The 21,624-nt window shown below is 45.6% G+C and overlaps 1 protein-coding gene across 5 annotated transcripts in view; it reads right to left on the bottom strand.

The window, feature by feature from the left end:
- The window catches only part of LOC310677484 (nutritionally-regulated adipose and cardiac enriched protein homolog), a 36,823-nt gene extending 15,950 nt beyond the window's left edge, over window positions 1–20,873 (bottom strand). The window contains exons 1-6 of one of the 5 annotated variants that reach the window (XM_083440616.1): window positions 20,646–20,873; window positions 18,146–18,323; window positions 13,577–13,666; window positions 11,409–11,516; window positions 7,161–7,293; window positions 932–958 (exon numbers count right to left, since the gene is read on the bottom strand). In XM_083440616.1, coding sequence (XP_083296742.1) covers window positions 932–958; window positions 7,161–7,293; window positions 11,409–11,426 — 178 coding nt within the window. In that variant the 5' untranslated portion in view covers window positions 11,427–11,516; window positions 13,577–13,666; window positions 18,146–18,323; window positions 20,646–20,873. Of the gene's footprint in view, window positions 1–931; window positions 959–7,160; window positions 7,294–11,408; window positions 11,517–13,576; window positions 13,667–13,971; window positions 14,083–18,145; window positions 18,551–20,645 lie in introns of those variants that run through there. The other 4 variants (XM_083440619.1, XM_083440615.1, XM_083440618.1 and 1 more) reach the window with 4 other exon arrangements.
- Between the last annotated feature and the right edge of the window lie 751 nt (window positions 20,874–21,624).

Here is a 21,624-nt window from a genome sequence, read left to right as displayed (position 1 = left end):
TGGGCTTTGGGCAGCTCTCCGCAAGCCGTGGGAGACCGGCGTGACTTCCTGCCGGGCTCCCACGGCTTGCGGAGAGCTGCCTGCATCCCGAAGCCTGGTGCGTGCTGAGCAGTGCGCCCCAGGCTTCAGGCAGATATCCACAAGCCTGGGGGACCGGCGCGACTTCCCGCCCGGCTCCCTAGGCTTGCGGATAGCAGCCAGTTCCGGGGTCGGGGGAAGCTCGAGTTTCCCCCGCCCCAGCCCTGCGCCTGGGGGGAAAATATATATTTTTTCTTTATTCCCCCCCCCAAAAAAAAACTAGGTGCGCCCTATAGGCTGGTGCGCCCTATGGGGCGAAAAATACGGTATGTTTAATTATTGTTGAAAATGATACGTTAAAAAGACTAATAAAAATGAGAGAGAGAGAGAGAGAGAGAGAGAGAGAGAGAGAGATTAGCTTGCTGCTGGAGGTTAAAAACTTAAAATGAGCCTGTTGAATCAGTCCAATGGGCCATCTAGTCCAGCATCGTGTTCTCACAGCGGCCAAACAGAAGCTCATGGAAAACGTACAAGCAGGACCTGAGCACAAGATCATTCTCCCCTCCTGTTGTTTCCAGGAACTGGTATTCCCAAATATTGCTGCCTCTGACTTTGGAGGCAGAGCACAGACCTCATTGCTAGTAGCCATTGATAACTCCACCCTCCCCAATTTTGACCAGTCCTCTTTTAAAGCAACCCACCCCTAGCTGTGTTTTTTTAAAACAGCAGTGTAAAGGAGCTCACCCCCATATCGTAGATGAAGTATGTCGAAGGAGACCTAATGTGAATTGCTACTCTCAGCTAATGTTTTATTCCTTTTGCAAACCTAGGCTATTAATAATCCAAGCATCAAGCCATCATCAGTCAGTTCCACAAATGGCCCACGGTGAACATGTTAGAGATTTCAACTTACCAACTATGTAGTCACAGCAGGAAATGTCTAGATAGAAAACAGAATGAAAGGGATGTATTATTAGCACTGCAAAGAAGGAACCTCTTTGGACTAATAAAAAAGGGCAAATTCGGTAGAGGACCTAGCTGCAGGTTGGAAATTGCTCAGTTAAAAGGCAAATGCAGATTTTACACGGCTCACTTGCAAAAATAATGAACTGGATTTTCACTGAGAAAATAATTAAAGCTGGTTCAACTGATTCCATTTTCTTCCTATACATCAGGTTGGGGAGGGCAGTCATATGTCCAGATTCGTCCGTCCAAAATAGGTGTCTGGGTGGAATTTTTGGGGTCATAAGTGGGTGGAGCAACACATGCAATTATTATTATTATTATTATTATTATTATTATTATTATTATTAATGTTTGTATACTGCCCTTTGTCTGAAGGTCACAGGGTGATTTACAGCACAAAGATAGAAAACGAGAACACAAAATACAAAAACAGACCAATAACGCCCTCCCCAAAACACATTTAAAAGGCCATAGCTTTAGCTAAGATTCCTGCATTGCAAGGGGTTGGACTAGATGCAGACCTTTCAAGCATCCCTATTTTCTACGGACAGCCCTGGATTAACAGAAGACATCCTGGTTTGATCCCAGAATGTCCTGCTTCTCCTTAGGATATCCCTATGTTCAACAGAGAAAACTAAAGGACTGGTTATAGAGGAATGTTCTTGCCTGGTGCCTAAATATATGTAACAAAGGTGACAGGCGAGCCTCCCTGGGGAGAGCATTCAACAATCAGGGAGCCACCACAGAAAAAGCCCGTTCTCATGTTGCTGCCCTCCAGACCTCTCATGGAGGTAGGTAAAGGTAAAGGGACCCCTGGCCAACTCTGGGGTTGCAGCACTCATCTAGCTTTATTGGCCGAGGGAGCCGGCGTACAGCTTCCAGGTCATGTGGCCAGCATGACTAAGCCGCTTCTGGCGAACCAGAGCAGCGCACGGAAACGCCATTTACCTTCCCGCCGGAGCGGTACCTATTTATCTACTTGCACTTTGACGTGCTTTTGAACTGCTAGGTTGGCAGGAGCAGGGACCGAGCAACGGGAGCTCACCCCGTCGTGGGGATTCGAACCACCGATCTTCTGATTGGCAAGTCCTAGGCTCTGTGGTTTAACTCACAGCGCCACCCGCGTCCCCTCTCATGGAGAGGGCACACAAATAAGGGCCTTAGATGATATTGCAGGGTCTTGGTCAGTTCTTATGAGGAGAAGCAATCCTTGAGGTATTGAGGCCCTGAGCTTTTTAGAGCTTAATAGGTCAAAACCAGCACTTTGAATTGGGCCCAGAAACTAATTGGCAGCAAGTGCAGTCAGGTCAGGATTGGTGTAAGATGCTGCTGAGTTTTACCCTGGTGAGCAACCTGGCCACCCAATTATGCACCAACTGAAGTTTCTGAACAATCTTCTGAGGCAGCCCCACATATAATACGTTGCAGTCATCTAGCCTAGAGGTTACCAGAGCAGAGACAACAGATGTTAGGCCCTCCTTGACCAGATAGGGGCGTCACTGGACCACCAGTCAAAGCTGATGGAAGGCACTCTGCGGTACAAAGGCTACCTGAGCCTCAAGAAGCAACAATGAATCCAAGTGTGTTGAAGCTATAAGTTTAATTTACATAAAATATTATTTTCAGAAGTTGTTGTAAAAGAAAGCTTTAGACATATACTTTTCCATAGGGTGTATTAAGTCAGCTCGGGACTCCTCTCCTGACTTGGTCACGAGTTAAACCTTAAGACAGTGGGAAGAGATGTAATCTGAGTGCCTTGCCAGTGTTTGTAAATGTAAACGAGGTCGCTTGCAGCACAGAGCTGTACACAATCGGTTGTGCATAGGAGAAAAAGAGACAGTACAGTTGCACCTTGGATCCCTAATGTCTTTGTACTTGGATGTTTTGGTTCCCGAATGCCGCAAAGCCAGAAGTGAGTGTTGCAGTGTCCAAATGGTCTCTGGAACCTGAATGTCCGTTGGGGTTTCTGCTTCTTCTCATTTGTTGCAGGAACTTTCTGCAGCCAATCAGAAGCTGCGCTTTGGTTTCCGAACATTTTGGAAGTCAAACGGACTTCCGGAACGGATTCTGTTCGACTTCCGAGAAGAAGAAGAAGAAGAAGAAGAAGAAGAAGAGGAGGAGGAGGAGGAGGAGTTTGGATTTGATATCCCGCCTTTCACTCCCTTTAAGGAGTCTCCAAGCGGTTAACATTCTCCTTTCCCTTCCTCCCCCACAACAAACACTCTGTGAGGTGAGTGGGGCTGAGAGACTTCAGAGAAGTGTGACTGGCCCAAGGTCACCCAGCAGCTGCATGTGGAGGAGCAGAGACGCGAACCCGGTTCCCCAGATTACGAGACTACCGCTCTTAACCACTACACCACATTGGCTCCGAGGTACCACTGTATGTGATTTTCAGCAGAGAAGCTACATTTTAGTAAAGATGTTTAGAACCTAACCCTGGTATCAGTTGTAAAACTGAAACCAATTGCTTCTCTCTTCTTCTTTTTGTGTGTATGTGTGCAATGTATCAAATTATCCCTAGCCAAAATTGAGCCCCCCTGGGAAGAAAAAATAGTCCTGCAAGAGGAGAATAGATGGGTGTAGGAATGATTAAGCCCAGAAGTGCCAGCTTGGCCCCCACAACTGTGGATGCCCTGGGCCATGGGTACCTGGGCCATGGGTACCATGCATGGCCCTGGCACCAAAATTTGTGCATGCCCAGCCCCTTCATGGGGAATTTTGTGGGTGTTCAGGCACCCAGGGCCCCAGGGAGTTGGCACCTATTATTAAGCCTCTTCTCTTTCCACCCACCATTCTCCCTTTTCCTATCTTCTTCTGTCCCTGTCCCCCCCCCCCCCCGGCCGTCTCCATCATTAACTCAGCAGCTGTGGGATTCAGACTGTGAGTCTGCTGAGTTAACATGCAGCTTGTCCCTGATGACAATCAGCAGATGTGCCACTAAATGGAACAGTCTGTTGTGAAAGGGGAAATTCCAACACGTGTGTTGGGATCTGTTCTCAGATAAACATTCTCCCGTCTCTGTTGAAGCTTCTTGATGAGACAGAACACACACACACACACACGCAAGAAGAGCCATGACAGGTGAAACAAGGAAATGGAACTTTCTGAAAACATTACAGGGAGCAGATAATAATGTCATAGTATTTATAGCTGCAAATGGAAAGCATTCTGAGAGTTTATAGGGGTGAGAGGGCTCTTTGGTGCTGTAGGGAAGCTGAAATGTTCTTTTTCATTGGAACATCTTGCACAAACACCCACAGGTCTTTGCAAAGCATCATTTTTAGGAAAAAAAATTGTGTCCATCATATCGAAGTGTTTAGATACGGACCATGTAGGATAGGACTGGCTGCAAGTTCATGGAGGTCCAGGAGTATCAAGCTGTAAAAAGTGCCCCCTGCCCCCAATGTAACCGATCAAAAAAGGGGCCATTTGTAACTCACTTTAACCTATTCTCTCCCTCCCTCTCTGCTACCAGCACAATTTTTATAGCATTTTCTTGCCTATGCCGCCCCCGCCCCCCATGCTAAAATACCAAGAGCAGCTGCAATTGGAAATGCAGGAAAACATGAATTGAAAATTTTGCAAGGATATTGACATTCAGAGAACTGAGAATCCCCTCCCTTTCCCCTCCAAAGAGATTACATGATTTAATTCCTCAGATCCTAGATTATGCTTTTGTGGTAGTTATCTTAAGGCTCTATTTCAGGATTTTAAAATATAATCATACCCGGCGATTGGAAAGATAGGAGTTTTATTGAATGTCTTGAACAGAGAATACTTTGGGTAAATGTTCATTTCATCTCAAAGATGAATGGCAACGTCGATGGGTTTGCTCTTGTTGCAGAAATATAGCCCATTGCAAGAAAACAAGGACTTTGGAACCAGTCCTCTGTATTATTTCCCAAAAGAAAATGTAACACAATAAAATGCTAGGATGTGGGTAGGAGTGAGGGGAATAAGCTTTCCTTTTTTTTAAAAAAAGCAACTCTTATTACATTGTGGATCTATCATCCAACAGTGTTTTGGAATGGCATTTGTTGATAAAAAATAATAAAAACCGCACACAAGTTAAGATTTAGGAAGAAATGTACTGCAAATGGAAAAATGTCTTTGGTGCCAGAAAGCTTTCATTTCCCAATCCGTAGCTGAGCCTTATTGATGGTGTGTGTGTTGACGCACAGCAAAATCACATTTGTCAGAGACCGTTTGCGCTGAAGCACACAAGTGGAGGAGCTGGCAGCCAAAAAATGAGGATCCCTCACCCTGTTCCCTGCTCCCCTCCCTGTCTTACCAAAACATTTCAGGTGTGAGTTTTCCATTTTGGACTTAGGGCTCCAGATAACTCTATAACAGCTGGTGTAAATGATAGAAGGCAGAATGTGGGTTGAAAAGCTGCAGTCCTAAGCATGATGACTGCTGCTGGGAACTACTGAACTCAGTTCTGTCGCTACATAGGAAGCTGCCTTACTGAGTCAATCCTGCTAGTATTGTCTACACCAGGGGTCAGAAACTTGCGGCCCATGGACCGGATGCAGCCCACAAAGACTGTTTTACCGGCCCCCGAGCCGCCCCTGAGCTGAGCCGCCCGCTCAGCGAGTCCCCCGTGTGCTGCGCTAAATCGGCGCAGCTCTGCACGGGGACTCGCCGAGTGCCGCTGGAAATCGCGTCTGCGCACACACAGATACTGGAAAATTGCTTCTGCGCATACCCAGATGCAGCTGTGATTTCTGTCATCTGGGCATGCGCAGAAGTGATTTCCGGTGCCGCGGACATTCATAGATGTGATTTTGGGCATTGCGCTGTGCTGGTCTGTCCCATGAACTATCTCCGTGGGAGTGATCCGGCCCATGGCTGGTAAGCCGTGCCGACCCCTGGTCTACACTGACTGACAAAGGCTTTCCAGGGTTCCAGGCAGAAGGCATTCCCAGCCTTCCTGGAGATTCTGGAGATTCAGCCTACGACCATCTGCATGCAAGACAGATGCTCTATCACTGAGCTATGGCCCTTCCCAGTCGTAATGCTGAGGTGTGCTGTAGTGCTTAGCTGACTGTATGCTTGTGAAACATGGCCCACTTATAAATGCCATCTCTAACCCCTCGAAAGATTCCATCAATGGTGTCTCCAAAAATTAAAACACATCACTTGGGAAGACAGGCAAACTAATGGCATTGTACTGGAAGAAGCAAAGATCACCAGTGTCCAAGCGATGATTCTTCAACATCAGCTTCGTTGGACATGTTGTCCAAAGCAACTACTCTATTCCCAACTTAAAAACAGAAAGCGTAATGCTGGTGGTCAACAAATGAGTTTTAAAGACTCTCTCAAGGCAAACCTAAAAAAATGTAGTATAAACACCAACAACTGGGAAACACTGGCCTGCGAGCGCTCCAGTTGGAGAACAGCCTTAAAGTCCAAGTGTCATGGACTTTAAAGATGCTCAAACTCAAGACGAAAGGGAGAAACATGCTAAGAGGAAGGCATGTTTGGCAAACCCTCACCATGATCAACTCCCACCCGGAAACCTATGTCCCCACTGTGGAAGGACATGTGGATCCAGAATTGGCTTCCACAGTCACTTACGGACCCACTGTTAAAACCGAGTTTATGGAAGACAATCTTACTTGGTTACGAGTGATTGCCAAAGAGAAAGAGAGTGCTTTGCATCATCTCTATCAGGCAAATTGTCGTACTAACTTCCTTGGACTGGATGACACCAAGGTCCCCTCCCAAGGCTATGGTTCCATGGCTTACAGAAGCGCACTCCAGCAGATTCTGTCTCTGTGCATTTCACGCTTAACTCTGGCAGCATAAAGAGAAGAATATGAAACCAGGTCAATATCTGTGAAATTAGAGCAGGCTTTTTGGGTTTGTGTGGCCTCCACACAAGCCAATGGAGCCTTGATGTGCATCTGCCTTCTCAGAGTGCTCTTCTTCTCAACCTCTATTTATACCTTGACCAATCCAGCAACTGATTTCTTATAATTAGTTTCTATGCCAGTCAACCATGCCTCCGGAAGTCTCCAGAGGGTCTTCAACGTGGCTCCAGGTACAATGAAAAGGCCCCAGTGACAGTTCTGAGGTAAGCAGATGGTTGGAGCTTGCAGATAAAACCTCAAAGGGATAGGGTATGAGAGAGAGACCAGCTTTGAGCTGTTAGTGTCATATATCAAGCATACCATGAACACGTCCAATAATTTCTTCTGGTTCCTGGAAACGAACTCTTCTCCCTACTTTTTGCTTCTGACTGAGAGCTTTGTTCACGGACGATCTTTTCCTCAATATGGAAGGAGGGCTTTTGGTGTAGTGAGTCTAAAAAGAAAAACAATATCTATATCTATCTATGCGCACAGACGACGACCAGAGCTGCATTGAATTATTGAACCCATCTTTTTACTGGGGCAAAATGTCTGTTTCTGAGGGGGCAGCACTCCTCAACTTACCATTTATGGGAAAGGTTTTGTGACTATTTAGGTATACTGCTCCAGCACCAATCCGCTCTCTTACAATCACAGAATTGCAGAGTTGGAAGGGACCTTGAGGATCATCTAGTCCAGGCATGGCCAAACTAGGCCCTCCAGCTGTTTTGGGATTACAATTCCCACCATCCCTGACCACTGGTCCTGTTAGCTAGGGATGATGGGAGCTGTAGTCCCAAAACAGCTGGAGTGCCAAGTTTGGCCATGCCTGATCTAGTCCAACCGAATATGCAGCTGTCCCATACGGGGATCAAACCCGCAACCTTGGCATTATCAGCACCACACTCTAACCAACTGAGCTGTCTTCTTAGTTAAATATTCTTTCACATTCATTCTATGATCCCAGCCATTCAGGGGTGGCGTAGTGAATGCAATGACCAGACAGCCAGTGAGCATGGAGCATGTGGTGGCATCTCATGAGGGCAAATGAAATACTTTGCTCTTGTCCTCAATGGTGGGGGAGAATGTATGCATATACAGTGGTGCCCCGCAAGACGAATGCATCGCAAGACGGAAAACCCGCTAGACGAAAGGGTTTTCTGTTTTGGAGGTGCTTCGCAAAACAAATTTCCTATGGGCTTGCTTCGCAAGACGAAAATGTCTTGCGAGTTGCTGCGATTTCCCCCCGCTCCCCACCCCCTCTTTCTAAGGCACTAAGCTGCTAATAGCCTTTTAGCAGCTATTCCGCTAATCCCTTAAGCCTTTAATAGCCGCTAATAGCCGCTAAACCGCTAATAGCGCTAATCCGCTAATCCGCTAATGGGGTTGCTTCGCAAGACGAAAAAACCGCTAGACGAAGAGACTCACGGAACGGATTCTTTTCGTCTTGCGAGGCACCACTGTATTATTATTATTATTATTATTATTATTATTATTATTAGTTGTCTCAGCAGTAGACAAACACATTCTTCCCGCTGCCCACCAAACACTTTCATGTCCTCCATGAAACATTGTCATGGGTGGCTATTTCTGGGGAGCGGGGATGACCACATTCATGAACCTCAACTCCATGTTTCAGCTGAGCTCCAACGGCAACCTCCACCAATGGATACATAAACACCCAAACCCACTCCATAAAGACAAAAGAAGAACCTGCTGGACCAGGCCAATGACCCATCTAGTCCAGCATCCTGTTCTCACAGTGGCTGACCAGATGCCTATGAGAAGTCAGAAAGCAGGACCTGATTGCAACACCACTCTCCGCACTTGTGGTTTCCAGAAACTGGCATTCAGAGGTATGCTGCCCCTGACCTTGGAGGCAGAACATAGCCATCATGCCTAGTAGCCTAAGCCTCCTTTTTCTAGTGAGTGTGGAGGACGAGAAAGAAAAATCTCAGGTGTTCTCTGAAAATGTCTTCTGAGAGATTGCAGCTCGGCTCAAACACAGGAAGCTGCCTTATACAACATCAGAGCATCGGCCCACCCAGCTCACTATTGTTTACACTGACTGGCAGCAGCTGTCCATGGTCTTGGTTAGGGAACATTTCCAGCCCTACCTAGAGACGCCAGGGATTTAACCTGGGACCTTTTCATACCTGCTAACTGTCCCGTTTTAAGTGGGACATCCCGGAATCAGAGAAGTCAATCTTGGCTTCTGCTGCATCCTGGAACATCCTGTTGTTCGGTCCAAAAGATGCTCATTCTGGCGCGAGTCAGCAGGGTCAGGCCAGACCACCAGACCAGAAGGCACTCTGGTGCAATCCTGATGATGTGAGCCAGATTGCTTTGTAGACCCTTCTGACTCACACCAGAGTGGTCAGAAGGTGCTCTGGCACAACCAGAAGGTGCTCTGGCACAACTTTGCTGATGTCCCAGTTTGGGAGACAAAAATGTTGGAGAGCATGCAAAACGAGTGTTCTCCCACCATGTGGGCCCTTACTTTGCTTTCAACAGTGCGTTCTCTCTCTCTCTCTCTTATAGAATGGTTGCCCTCATTCCTTTGTCCTCGTTTTTCTCTAGAAATTAAAATAGCCCAGGGCTGCAATACTTCTGGATTTCAAAGGAGGAATTGGCGTCCGGGGGAATTTCCGAAAGGTGGTGCCTTGTCCTGGGACTTAGACAAGTCAAATTGTGGGTTGCTTTTTTTTTTTGCATTTTCATAAAAGCTCAACAACTTTCGGGGTGCCCTGGTTTTTACTTTTTGGAAAAAAGCCACCCGAAAATAGCCAGAAAACAACTTAGCTGGGAAGGGATTGTATATCTCTCCCATGCCAATAGCGTTAAGGCCACATTTTATCTGTTTTACAAATTAGGTCCATTATTACAGTAATAAAGCGGGATTTGAACATTAGGATTTCCTACAGATATTTCAGTAAAACTATTGATGGAATTTTAGTTGGGAAGAGACATGATTTACTATTGCAGAGGATTTGCTTTAAAAGTCCTTGGTAAAACTCTGGGGATCTGCCGTCATTAAACATACATCTTTCAGTCAAGATGTCTCGGCAATGATTGCTGAAATATGTTTTTTTATTATTATTATTGTTCCTGCCACGTCAATAGCACATGCAAGCGCAGATTCCTTTGTTTTCCTAGGGCTATTTGTCTACCCCTTTGTGTTCTTCCTAAGACCAGGACGAAAGCCCTATAAAAGCCTTTCAGATATGAAGCCTCTTTATTGCTGGGTGAGATGGAGAAGTCTAATGCTGCTCTCGATTACCATAAAACTGCCAAGTTATGAATGCCTCAGCTACACGGACAAAGTTGTTACTGGGTCACTTATAAGCTGCACAACAATGGAAACTTTGTCTGTAATTTTGGAAGTTCTGTAAGGATGTTTGTAGGCCGCAGCCCCTTTGCAACAAAAATATATATATTTAAAGGCCTAGGCCTAAGCAGAAGAAGAGTTTGGATTTGATATCCCGCTTTATCACTACTCGAAGGAGTCTCAAAGCGGCTAACATTCTCCTTTCCCTTCCTCCCCCACAACAAACACTCTGTGAGGTGAGTGGGGCTGAGAGACTTCAGAGAAGTGTGACTAGCCCAAGGTCACCCAGCAGCTGCATGTGGAGGAGTGGAGACACGAACCCGGTTCACCAGATTACAAATCTACCACTCTTAACCACTACACCACACTGGCTCCATTTGTGGCACTCCATAAGTGCCATTTGCTCAGTGTTTCTAGAATGCATACCCTGCAAGTGTCCCAGAAAAACTGTGACATCCCTTTTTTTATCGCGAGAGAACAGAGGCCATTTGGGTTGATGTGATCTCGTGTCATTTCGTGGCATGATTCTCCCACACACAAAGGAGGGGTTTTTTTTTGGGGGGGGGAGCACAATGTGAAATCTCGTGAAATTGCAACAACCAAAATGGCTGTCGTGCTCTTGCAATTTAAAAAAATGGAAAGATGGCATCTGGGAAGACGGTGTCCCAGATTTTAGCTTCAAAGTGTTGGAGGGTATGAGAATGTTATTGAAATTTCACATGTCTTCCCAACACCATGAGGTCCCAGGGCAAATTACAAGAATTTAAAACTAAAAATTATAAACAACGCAAAACTAGTCCATTACATACTAGCACTTTGGACTCATCTATATTAGTCAAAAAAACAGTGTTTTGGATGTGTTATAAACATGCAACACCAGATGGCGTTGGAAAGTAAAAAATTTCTATGCGATTTTACATAGTGGTTTTGTTCTTTTGTTATAGTGATTTAATTTCTGACTCATTTATAGTGTGTTTCTTCTTCTTCTGTGTGTAGATCCACTCCTGCATTTAAAAAAACAGTTCATGTAACTTGGAAATTCAAACAAGAGGTTCTCCAAGTCCCTAACTCTAGAGCCCCACATCACTGCACCTGAACCATTCTCAGCCAATTCCTGCCCACGGACGTAGTGATAGCAGCACAGGTCCATCTCTTGCCACCAGAGAATGCTCAGTGCTTCTGTGGGCTGTGAACACACTGGCAGCAACAGCTTGGAGAGGTATTCCGAGAATCCACCTTACCTTTCCTTCACAGTGCATTGGAGAATCTGCAGGAACGCCTTCATGCTGCAAAAAATGGACATCTGCGGAACTTCCGAAAGTCTTGGGAACTTTGCTGGTTCATGGCTTCTGCAAGGATCGCATAACTCAGTTAGCACATGTCAGGGAACTGCCATCGGAGCGGGAGGCGGAGAGGAGGCTCCAGGACGATGGTGGAGAGGGTCCCAGTAGGGGGAGAGGTAGCCCATCCGCTGGGGAAGGAAATCAGCGTAACACCAGTGGAGAGGGGGGGCAAATGGGGGAATCGGAGAGGTGGCTCCAGGACTCTTCGCAGGAGACCAGCGGAGAGGGCACGAGTACTCCGTTGCCCACACCCACTTTGCGCAGAAAACCTCCGCGCAGGCAAAGGGGGAGGAGACTGGGCGTCAAACAGCTTCTATGCTGGAAGAGGTTTAAGAAACGCCCACTGACGGATTTTGCCAGTGACTGAGGCAGCCACGGAACTTGAGGCTGTCCAGACAGAAAGGGTTCAACCAGGCAACCTAGCCAGGAGTAACGGCAACTTACGCACGAGCAACCCCTAGAACCATTACAGCACAGATTGGCCAAGTCACTAGCGGGAGGCTCTTCTGCATAAGACTCATCTAAATGATACGATACGATACGGTAATCTTTATTGCCATTGTCCCATACAGAACAACAAAATTGAAAAAAATCTACATCAGACATTCAAAAACCAGCAAGCCTGCTATCCCAGTTATCCCAGCCTGGTTAACCCCCTAAAAACTCTGATAACCCATAATTAAATACAATATACTCCCATAGAGACTACCTTACACTGCGTGTAAACCAAAATCACATTTGGATAAAAACTGTTTCTCAGGCGGCTGGTCCTAGTCTTTATAACCCTGTACCTTTTTCCAGAAGACAGAAGCTGAAAGAGATCATTTCCGGGGTGCGTACTATCCTGCACTATCTCTGCAGCTTTCTTATGACACCTGGAAACATAGATTGGGAGCTGCACAGTTCTTGTGAACATCTGCAGAATGAGATGCTTTGGGTGGGTTGTGCACACAAGGTGTTCAGGGGAAGCTCAGTGGCAGAGCACATGCTCTGCATCTGAATGGTCCCAGGTTCAGTCTCCAGCATCTCAAGATAAAACTGTAAAAGACTTCCATATGAAGTCCTGGGAAACCACTGCCAATCAGTATAGACAATACTGAGTGAGATAGACCAAGATGGACTCTCTATAAGGCAGTTTCCTAGGTTCTTAGTCAGAACTGGCTTTATGTGGGATTTGGTATATAAATTTCCCCCTAGCTTTTTTGCTGGCCCATGTAAGACCAGCATGAATATCTGGTGTTTCCTCCCTTTATCATCTTGAGCTATGGGCTACTACTAAAATGGGGCTGCATTTTAAGCCATATTTTAATTAACTGTTTTTTGTGAATAATTATAATAATTTTTTATTTATATCCTGCCCTCCCCAGCCGAAGCAGGGCTCAGAGTGGCTAAGAACAGTAAAAGTAACACAATTTACATAAAATCACAATTAATCAATTAAAATACATTCTAAAATCAATTCATTCTAAAATCAATTGTTGCCGCCCCCCCATTACGTTTCATTGTAATTTATATTTGGTGTTAGCCACCCTGAGCCCCGCCCTGGCAGGGGAGGGTGGGGTATAAATAAAAAATTATTATTATTATTATTATTATTATTAGGTCCTTGGCAAGGTGGTCTCTGTTGGGCCCTCTCCTACATCAGCTTGGTGGTGGCAGCAGGATGATGCCACAGGACATCGCTCCATCAGGGGCATTCTGGGAAATTAAAAATGGTGGCTTGCAGAATTAGCCATTCAGCACCATTGGTGTACGTGTCACAGGGCAGGCATTGGTATGGCCTGGCCCTGTTATTGTCATATCCCAGCTTTCCTTCAAGGAGTTATGGGTGGTGTTCACGGTTCTTCCCCTCCCCTTGTGATCCTCAACACAACCCTCTCAGGTAGGGTTCTTCCGCATATAGACTCTATAGGCCAACAATACCAAACTAGATAGACCAATGATCCTATGCTCATAAATCTTAGTCCAGCCCTTTAACCACTGCAACCACGGGCTATCTAAAACTGCTGGGTACCAGGCCTGCCCAAAGTGCGATTACATGCGATTACAGAGTTTGCAGCAGTTACCTGGGCACTTATGTCCTTCCTGCTCCAGCAAAAACATGCAGCTTCTTCACAGCCACTGCCCCATGGTCAGGGAGATGCTCTCAAGCAAACCTGAAGGGGGAGTAAGCCATGACAATCAAAAACATTGATGATGGGTATGAAAACCATTAGAGCTCAGTTCCTGGCCCAAGACATTTTGCTGCCGTTGGCCAAGGCAATGATGGTTTCTCTACAACCAATGTAGGAAAGTTGATCAGCCTGGCAGCTGAATCTTACTTTGATGTGGACAACAGAACAAAAGAAGCCCAGCAGAGTCTGCTGGACCAAAGGACCATCTAGTCCAAGAAAGTGCTGGGTGAGGCTTTCTTCATATTTCATGTTTAGAGAGGCACAGAAAAGACTACGAAGAGGGTTACCAGTTTGATACGTAGGGGAAAATTTGTAGGTTAGGTGCCTGGTTTCAACATCATATGGAATGGGACTCCTGATCAGATGGTATCTGCATGTTGCTCTCTCCTGCAAAATGCACTGATCCGTTGGGTATATAAGAGCAAGATGATATTTTTGATACAAGCTGTATATATGTCTGTTGACTGTTTAACTGAATAGTGAACAGGCACTTACAATGTTCTTCAAACCAGTTTGCAGCTTGTTGGGTGAGCGAGAGGTCTTCTCGATCACTGCCAACTCTTCATATAGGGATGTGATTCAACAGAAGCTCACAGTTTCTCTCTTGCCCTTTCCAAGGAAGGAAATGGGAAGTCTAACAGTAGACATTGTGTGTGTGTGTGTGTGTGTGTGTGTGTGTGTGTGGATAGATAGATAGATAGATAGATAGATAGATAGATAGAGATAGATAGATAGATAGATAGATAGATAGATAGATAGATAGATAGATATAGATAGATATAGATAGATAGATAGATAGATAGATGATAGGTAGGTAGATAGATGATGATAGATAGATAGATAGATAGATGATAGATAGATAGATAGATGATAGATGATAGATGATAGATGATAGATAGATAGATAGATAGATAGATATAGATAGATATAGATAGATAGATATAGATATAGATATATATAGATAGATAGATATAGATAGATAGTTGATGATAGATAGATAGATGATTTAGACAGAGTATGAACACAGGAAAACAGCATAAGCAATATGAACTCTTCTTCCCCCCATTTCCTTCTGCAGGAATAAATACTTGAGACAAGCAAAGTACTTTGTAAATGATGCCTTTGTACGGGTTCATGCAGCCTGGTTCAATTATTCCAAAACCCAGCAATTTTCTCATATCATTGAATCTGGTTTTATTGCAAATAGGGTCATAGAAATAGTCATTCCCAGTGATAATGGACTTAGTTTATCTTAACTATTAACACTTCCAGAGGCTGTGTGCTCCGGCACAGATACAACATTTATGTATATATATGCGTGTGGTTGTGCATATATTAATAATGAAGTAACCTTATCTTGTACAATCTGAAAACAAAATCGTGTAATGGCAGGCAGCAAAGTGTGCTGGTGTAACTGGAAGCGGGTGTATCAGGCTCCCCAAACGGGCTGATAATGAATTAATCAGGAAGGATGCTTCCACTGTTCCTCTAGCTTCCCACGCGTCAACCGATCCTCTGTTCAACGTTCCAGCTCTAATGTTCTGGACGCATTTGGTAAATAATAGGGTATAGCCTCCTTTCGCAGCAAGAGCGAAGGATGGGGTTCCCCTTTGTCAGGTGCAATTATCCAGAGCCGTGTAAAACAACCACAAACATCATGTCCCATTGCAACCCGATTAAGAACCTAAGAACATAAGAAGGGCTGGCTGGGTCAGGCCAATAGCCCATTTGGTGCAGCATCCTGTTCCCATAGTGTCTGAACAGTTGCCTGTGGGAAACCAGCAAGCAGGTTTTGAGTGCAAGAGCCCTCTCCCCTCCTGTGGTTTCCAGCAACTGGTATTCAGAAGCATTGCTGCCTTCAACCATGGAAGCAGAGCACAGCCCTCATGGCTAGGAGCCATCAATATCCCTCTCCTCCATGAATTTGCCTAATCCTCTTTTAAAGCCACCCAGGTTGGTAGCCATTACTGTCTCATGTGGCAAGGAGTTCCATAGTTTAACTTTGTATTGTGTGAAGAAGCACTGGCGGAGGAACTGGCATGCAGAGGGAGCGCACCGCCCCTGGCACCACTATTCCGGTAGGGTGCCATCGTGACGCCCCCCCCCCCGGACAGGTGCCACCCCCCGCGGGTGCCAGGTGCCATGCCCCCCCCGGCGGCACGTCACGCCCCCAGAACGCACACAACACCCCCAATGGTAGTGCGCCACGCCCCCAGATGCGTGCCATGACCGGGGGCATCAGCCATGCCCCTGCCTGTTCTCCGCCCCCGGTAGCAGAGCATGCAGTTTCGCCACTGTGAAGAAGCACTTTCTTTTATCTGTCCATTAGTAGTAGTGTTGTGAGAGAGGGAGAAAGACTTTTCTCTCTCCACTTTTCCCATGCCACATATAATTTTATAGATTTCTACAATGTCACCTCTTCTATGCCTTTTCTCTGAACTAAAAAACCCCCAAATGTTGCAACCTTCCTTCAAAGGGGAGTTACTACATCCCTTGATCATTTCGGTTGCCATAATAATAATAATAATAATAGTAATAATAATAATAATAAAAAATTTATATGCTGCTGATCTGACTGGGTAACCCCAGCCGCTCTGGGTGACATCCAGTAAATTATGAAACCACAGTTAAACATCAAACATTTAAAATGTTCTTATACAGCAGAGGGCCGGTCCACTGTCCCTCAGACCTTGTGGGGGGCCGGACTATGTTTTGAAGGGGGGGAATGAATGAATTCCTATGCCCCACAGATAACCCAGAGATGCATTTTAAATAAAAGCACACATTCTACTCATGTAAATACACCAGGCAGGCCCCACAAATAACCCAGAGATGCATTTTAAATAAAAGCACACATTCTACTCATGTAAAAACATGCTGATTCCTGGACCATCTGCGGGCTGGATTTAGAAAGCTATTGGGCCGGATCCGGCCCCCAGGCCTTTGTTTGCCTACCCATGCTATACAGAGCTGCCTTCGGATGTCTTATCTACTTGACATCTGATGGGAGGGCGTTCCGCAGGGGGGGGGGGACACTACCAATAAGGCCCTCTGCCTTGGTTCCCTGCAACCTCACTTTTTGTAGTGAGGGAACCACCAGAAGGCCCTCAAAGCTGGACCTCAGTGTCTGGGCTGAACGATGGGGGTAGAGATGCTCCTCCAAATATATCAGGCTGAGGCCATTTAGGGCTTTAAAGGTCATCACCTACACTTTGAATTGTGCTCGGAAACGTACTGGCAGCCAATGTAGATATTTTCCAACTCACTAATATCCTATTTGAAGAGAGCTGGACAGAACTGTACACAATATTAGCGTCCGGCTACAAAGTTAGTGGTTTGGGCTGTGTGGGAACATCTCTCCAAAGGCAGATATGCAATCACCACTGCTGCTGCTTTTCATGCAAGGCAATATATTCTTAAGGCTATGTGAGCGATCTATTCAACTGTACCACATTTCCTTCACAATATGGGGTCCGTCTTAAAAAGCGGTGGAGGAAAATGGGGTTGCATCCAATGCTGTGAAGTTGCCGTGAATCGCCCTGATATCTGACAATGAAGGGTGGTATACAAATTTAATAAATAATAATAATAATTAATAATAGTGCTAAGTGAAAGTCACTAAGCAGGACACTTGTTGCACCGACAGGAAGTTGTTGCAGAACGGAATTTACAAGTACAGTGGTACCTCGGGTTACATACGCTTCAGGTTACATACGCTTCAGGTTACAGACTCCGCTAACCCAGAAATAGTACCTCGGGTTAAGAACTTTGCTTCAGGATGAGAACAGAAATCGTGGTGTGGCGGCGCAGCGGCGGCAGCAGGAGGCCCCATTAGCCAAAGTGGTGCTTCAGGTTAAGAACAGTTTCAGGTTAAGAACGGACCTCCGGAACGAATTAAGTACTTAACCCGAGGTACCAATGTACGGTACTGGTAGTTGTGTAACAGTTGCACAAGAAGAATGAGCTGTTGTGCAACCAGCATCCACTCAACAGCTGTTTGCTATTGGAAGGAGAGATTTTTTAAAAAAGCACATTGCATTAAAGATAAACAGCAGGATGGCTGGCTTTCAAAGGATGCCCCCCCCCCATATGTGTTTTGTATTTAAAAGTAAAATACAAAATGGACCTCCTTTGCTAAAGTATTCCAAGAGACTTGAGACAACCAGCTTGTGCAAAACTTTGCTTCAAGGACAAAGCTGAAAGATTGTATGGCGAAGGGCTGTAGCTCAGTGGCAGATCACCTGGTTTGCTTGCATTCGGTCCCAAATTCAATTCTTGACATCTCCAGGTAGAACTGAGAGATCCTCCATGTGAAGCCGTGGAGAGCTGCTGCCAGCCAGTGCAGCCAGTATTGAGCTAGATGGACCAATGTTCAGCCTCAATATAAGGCAGTTTCTTATTTTACCGAAAGACAAAATGACACACACGCACACACACAAACACACTGGCTGAGGTTTGTACCTGTTCCTTGCAGGGCAAGGTGTATTCTCAAGTCTCTGGCAGGTGCATCAAACTTGGGAGTCCCGGCTCCCAAACCTTCACAGGAACCACCGCTGTTCTCCTTTCCCCTTCTGCAAATCCCTTTAAAGCTGTCAAATAGGTAATCAGACGAGGTGATCAAACCCAGTCCTCTCGAGACCTGGAAACAAGATCCAGAGAGGAGCCGTTCAGCTGCAGGGCTGAAAACACTAAAGTTTCCATTGAAATTAAATGAAGGGACTTGAATTGCTCAGAAAGGGAGAAGGTGAAGCTTCAGCAAAGACTGGCAGGCCAAAAGCACTGGGCCCCTTCTCAGACCAATGAGGGATCTATGCAGCTCATAACGGAATCCGAAAGCAGAACCAAACACTTTGCTGTTGAAGCGGACTTTGCCAACAGAGCGTTTAGCTGTGCGATTTTCCTAGATTTTGTTTTTACTCCTACGGCTGAGTAGTTTTACTGCTGGATCAAATTAAAAGAAGAGGAGGAGGAGGAAGGGCATAAAGTCACAGAGAAATTGATTCTTCTTTTGCTTCATGATGTCTGCAAACACGAAAGCCACAGAAAGCTGCGGTGTGGATTTTGCATGAAAAAATGTTGCGTCCTTTTTACTTTCTGCAGGGAAAGGAGGGCTTAGGATATGAGATCTTAAGGACCTAGAAGAGACTGTACTTTCCTCAGCTGCATTGGTGTGAGCTAGATGGAGTCCTCTTTATTGGCTTGGGCACAAACAATAGATGTCATTTGGTATTGCAAGGGGTTGGACTGGATGATTCTTGCGGTCTCTTCTAACTCTACAATTCTACAATTCTATGTTGGGCAATAAAGAGTTCTGTTCAGGCATTCACAGGGCATGTGGAAGAATCAAGTGTGGAGCGGGCATGGCATGTACAGTAGGGTTACCAGATGTCCCCAGTTCCCGGGGACAGTCCCCGGATTTGCAAATCCGTCCCCAGACAAAATCCATCCCTGGAATGTCCTCAGATTTGCAAATCTGTCCCCAGGAAACGTGGCAGCAGCAGACCATTAAGCCCAGAGTCTAAAATTACAACTTGGTGTGCGGAACATCAGTAGGCTAATTTCCACACACATTCACCTCTACCCTCTAGCCTCCATCCTGGTGACAGCAGGCTGATTGGCGCTGTGGTCTAAACCACTGGTCCTCTTGGACTTGCTGATCAGAAGGTTGGTGGTTCGACTCCCCGCAATGGGGTGAGCTCCCGTTGCTCTGTCGCAGCTCCTGCCAACTTAGCAGTTTGAAAGCACACCAGTGCAAGTAGATAAATAGGTAATGCTGCAGCAGGAAGGTAAACAGCGTTTCCGTGCGCTCTGGTTTCCATCACGGTGTTCCGTTGCACCAGAAGCGGTTTTGTCATGCTGGCCACATGGCCCAGAAAGCTGTCTGTGGACAAAAGCTGGCTCCCTCGGCCTGAAAGCATGTTGAGTGCCGCAACCCCATAGTCACCTTTGACTGGACTTAACTGTCCAGAGGTCCTTTACCTTTTTTTTCCTTGGCAGAAGTAGCTGGACCACAACTATCTTGCCCCTGGAGCATCTCCAGCTGGTCCAGTGATGGACTGCCCAGGTGTGTGCAGGGCTGCAAGGATGAACCTTGGAGGAGATTGTGACCTTGCAGAAAAATAATGCCCAAGGTTGCAACGCTGCAACCTTCTTGCACAAGACACTGCCTTGACTCCTGACTCCAACCCCCGCATCACTTGGTACTGGGCCAAGAACTATAACCCCTCTCTTCTTAAGACCAACATTCAACTTGGATTGAATGAGGGGTTTTTTATTTGTCTTTTGCCACCAACACACTCAATCAACATAATATTTTTTTTTTCCAACTCTGCTCAGGGAAGGGCTACAGCCCAGCAGCAAAGGATCTGTGTTTCATGCAGAAGGTCTCACTTTTAGTCCCCAGCATCTCCAGGTAAGTCTGGAGGAGGCAACCTGCCTGAAACCCTGGAGAGCCATTGCCAGTTAGCACACACAATATTGAGTTAGATGGACCAATGATCTGACCCAGATCATTGGTCCATCTAACTCAAGAAGAAGAAGAAGAGTTTGGATTTGATATCCCGCCTTTCACTTCCCTTCAGGAGTCTCAAAGCGGCTAACATTCTCCTTTCCCTTCCTCCCCCACAACAAACACTCTGTGAGGTGAGTGAGGCTGAGAGACTTCAGAGAAGTGTGACTGGCCCAAGGTCACCCAGCAGCTGCATGTGGAGGAGCGGAGACGCGAACCCGGTTCCCCAGATTACAAGTCTACCGCTCTTAACCACTACACCATGCTGGCTCTAAGGATAAGGTTGCTTCCTATGTTCCTAGATCCTAATGACAAATTCAGAACCAATCTCATCGAAAGGAGAACCCCCTCGGTGCATATCTCTAGCATAGTTTGTTATTTTTTTAAGGTTCAGCACAGAAGAAACATAAGGAGAGGAGTCAGATTATTGTACGTTTCTCAAAAGTCACTTACTTTCCGGAGCTTCCATGGATGATGGTGCTGCTTGCCAGGAGCTCCATCTGCAAGTGAGCTACATACAGAGTTTTTCCGCCTGTGTATATTGGAGCAGCTTGTTTAACACTCCTGTCATTTGTCCGAAGATCAAGTGAGGGGAAACGTCAGTGCCAAGAAGCAGCAGCAGCAGAACAGCTACAGCCTGTGGAATAAATAGAGGCTCCTCTTGGCCTATGAAAGCTTTCGTTTGTATCTCTTCATTTGTATCTCTGTCTCCATTTCCTCCTGTTGCTCTTGAAAACTGAAATAGGCTCTTGCTTTTGAATATGCAGCCTTCGTGCCTCAGAAAGGTTTCCTTGTATGTTGTTTGCACAGTCAAAAAGTCAGCTCTCAGTCAGCTTTAAGGATGCATTTTCTTCTGGGTCATAAACAAACTAAAAAGGCATCAAGCTGAAAGCAAGGGTTGGACGGATATTCAGAAAAATTGTGGTTTCCCCAAATTATTACAAAAACACATATAAATTGAGGACACTTCCAGACTGGCTGTGTACACAGTACAAATTTAATGCATGCACACACACAAGAATTCTGGGAACTGATGTGATGCACAAATAACGTTTTTGGGTTTACAGGAAGCTTTGTGAAGAAATAATATTAGAAACACCGTAAAAAAGGGAACAAGGGAATAGGTTTATTTAAAACAAAAGACAATGTTAAATTTAGAATTGCGGATAGAAGATTAGAAAATGGAAGATTCGCGGATGAGCTGAAGGAAGTCAAAATTATGTATCTGTGACAATACTGAAAATGTATGTTTAAATCTTGTATTGGAAACTGAATAAAAATATTTTTTTTAAAAAAAAGAATTCTGGGAACTGTAGTTTGTTAAGGGTGGTTGGAAGTTTAGCTCTGTGAGGGGTAAACTACATTTCCTAGGATTCTTTGGGGTGGGGAATGTCCTTTACATGTACGGCGTGTTTGCAACCTAAGTCGTTGT

Source organism: Podarcis tiliguerta (assembly GCF_965153285.1).
Source record: "Podarcis tiliguerta genome assembly, chromosome: 1".
Lineage (NCBI taxonomy): Eukaryota > Metazoa > Chordata > Lepidosauria > Squamata > Lacertidae > Podarcis > Podarcis tiliguerta.
Note: the sequence above shows the minus strand (reverse complement) of the source record. Positions and strands in the feature narration are given on the sequence as shown.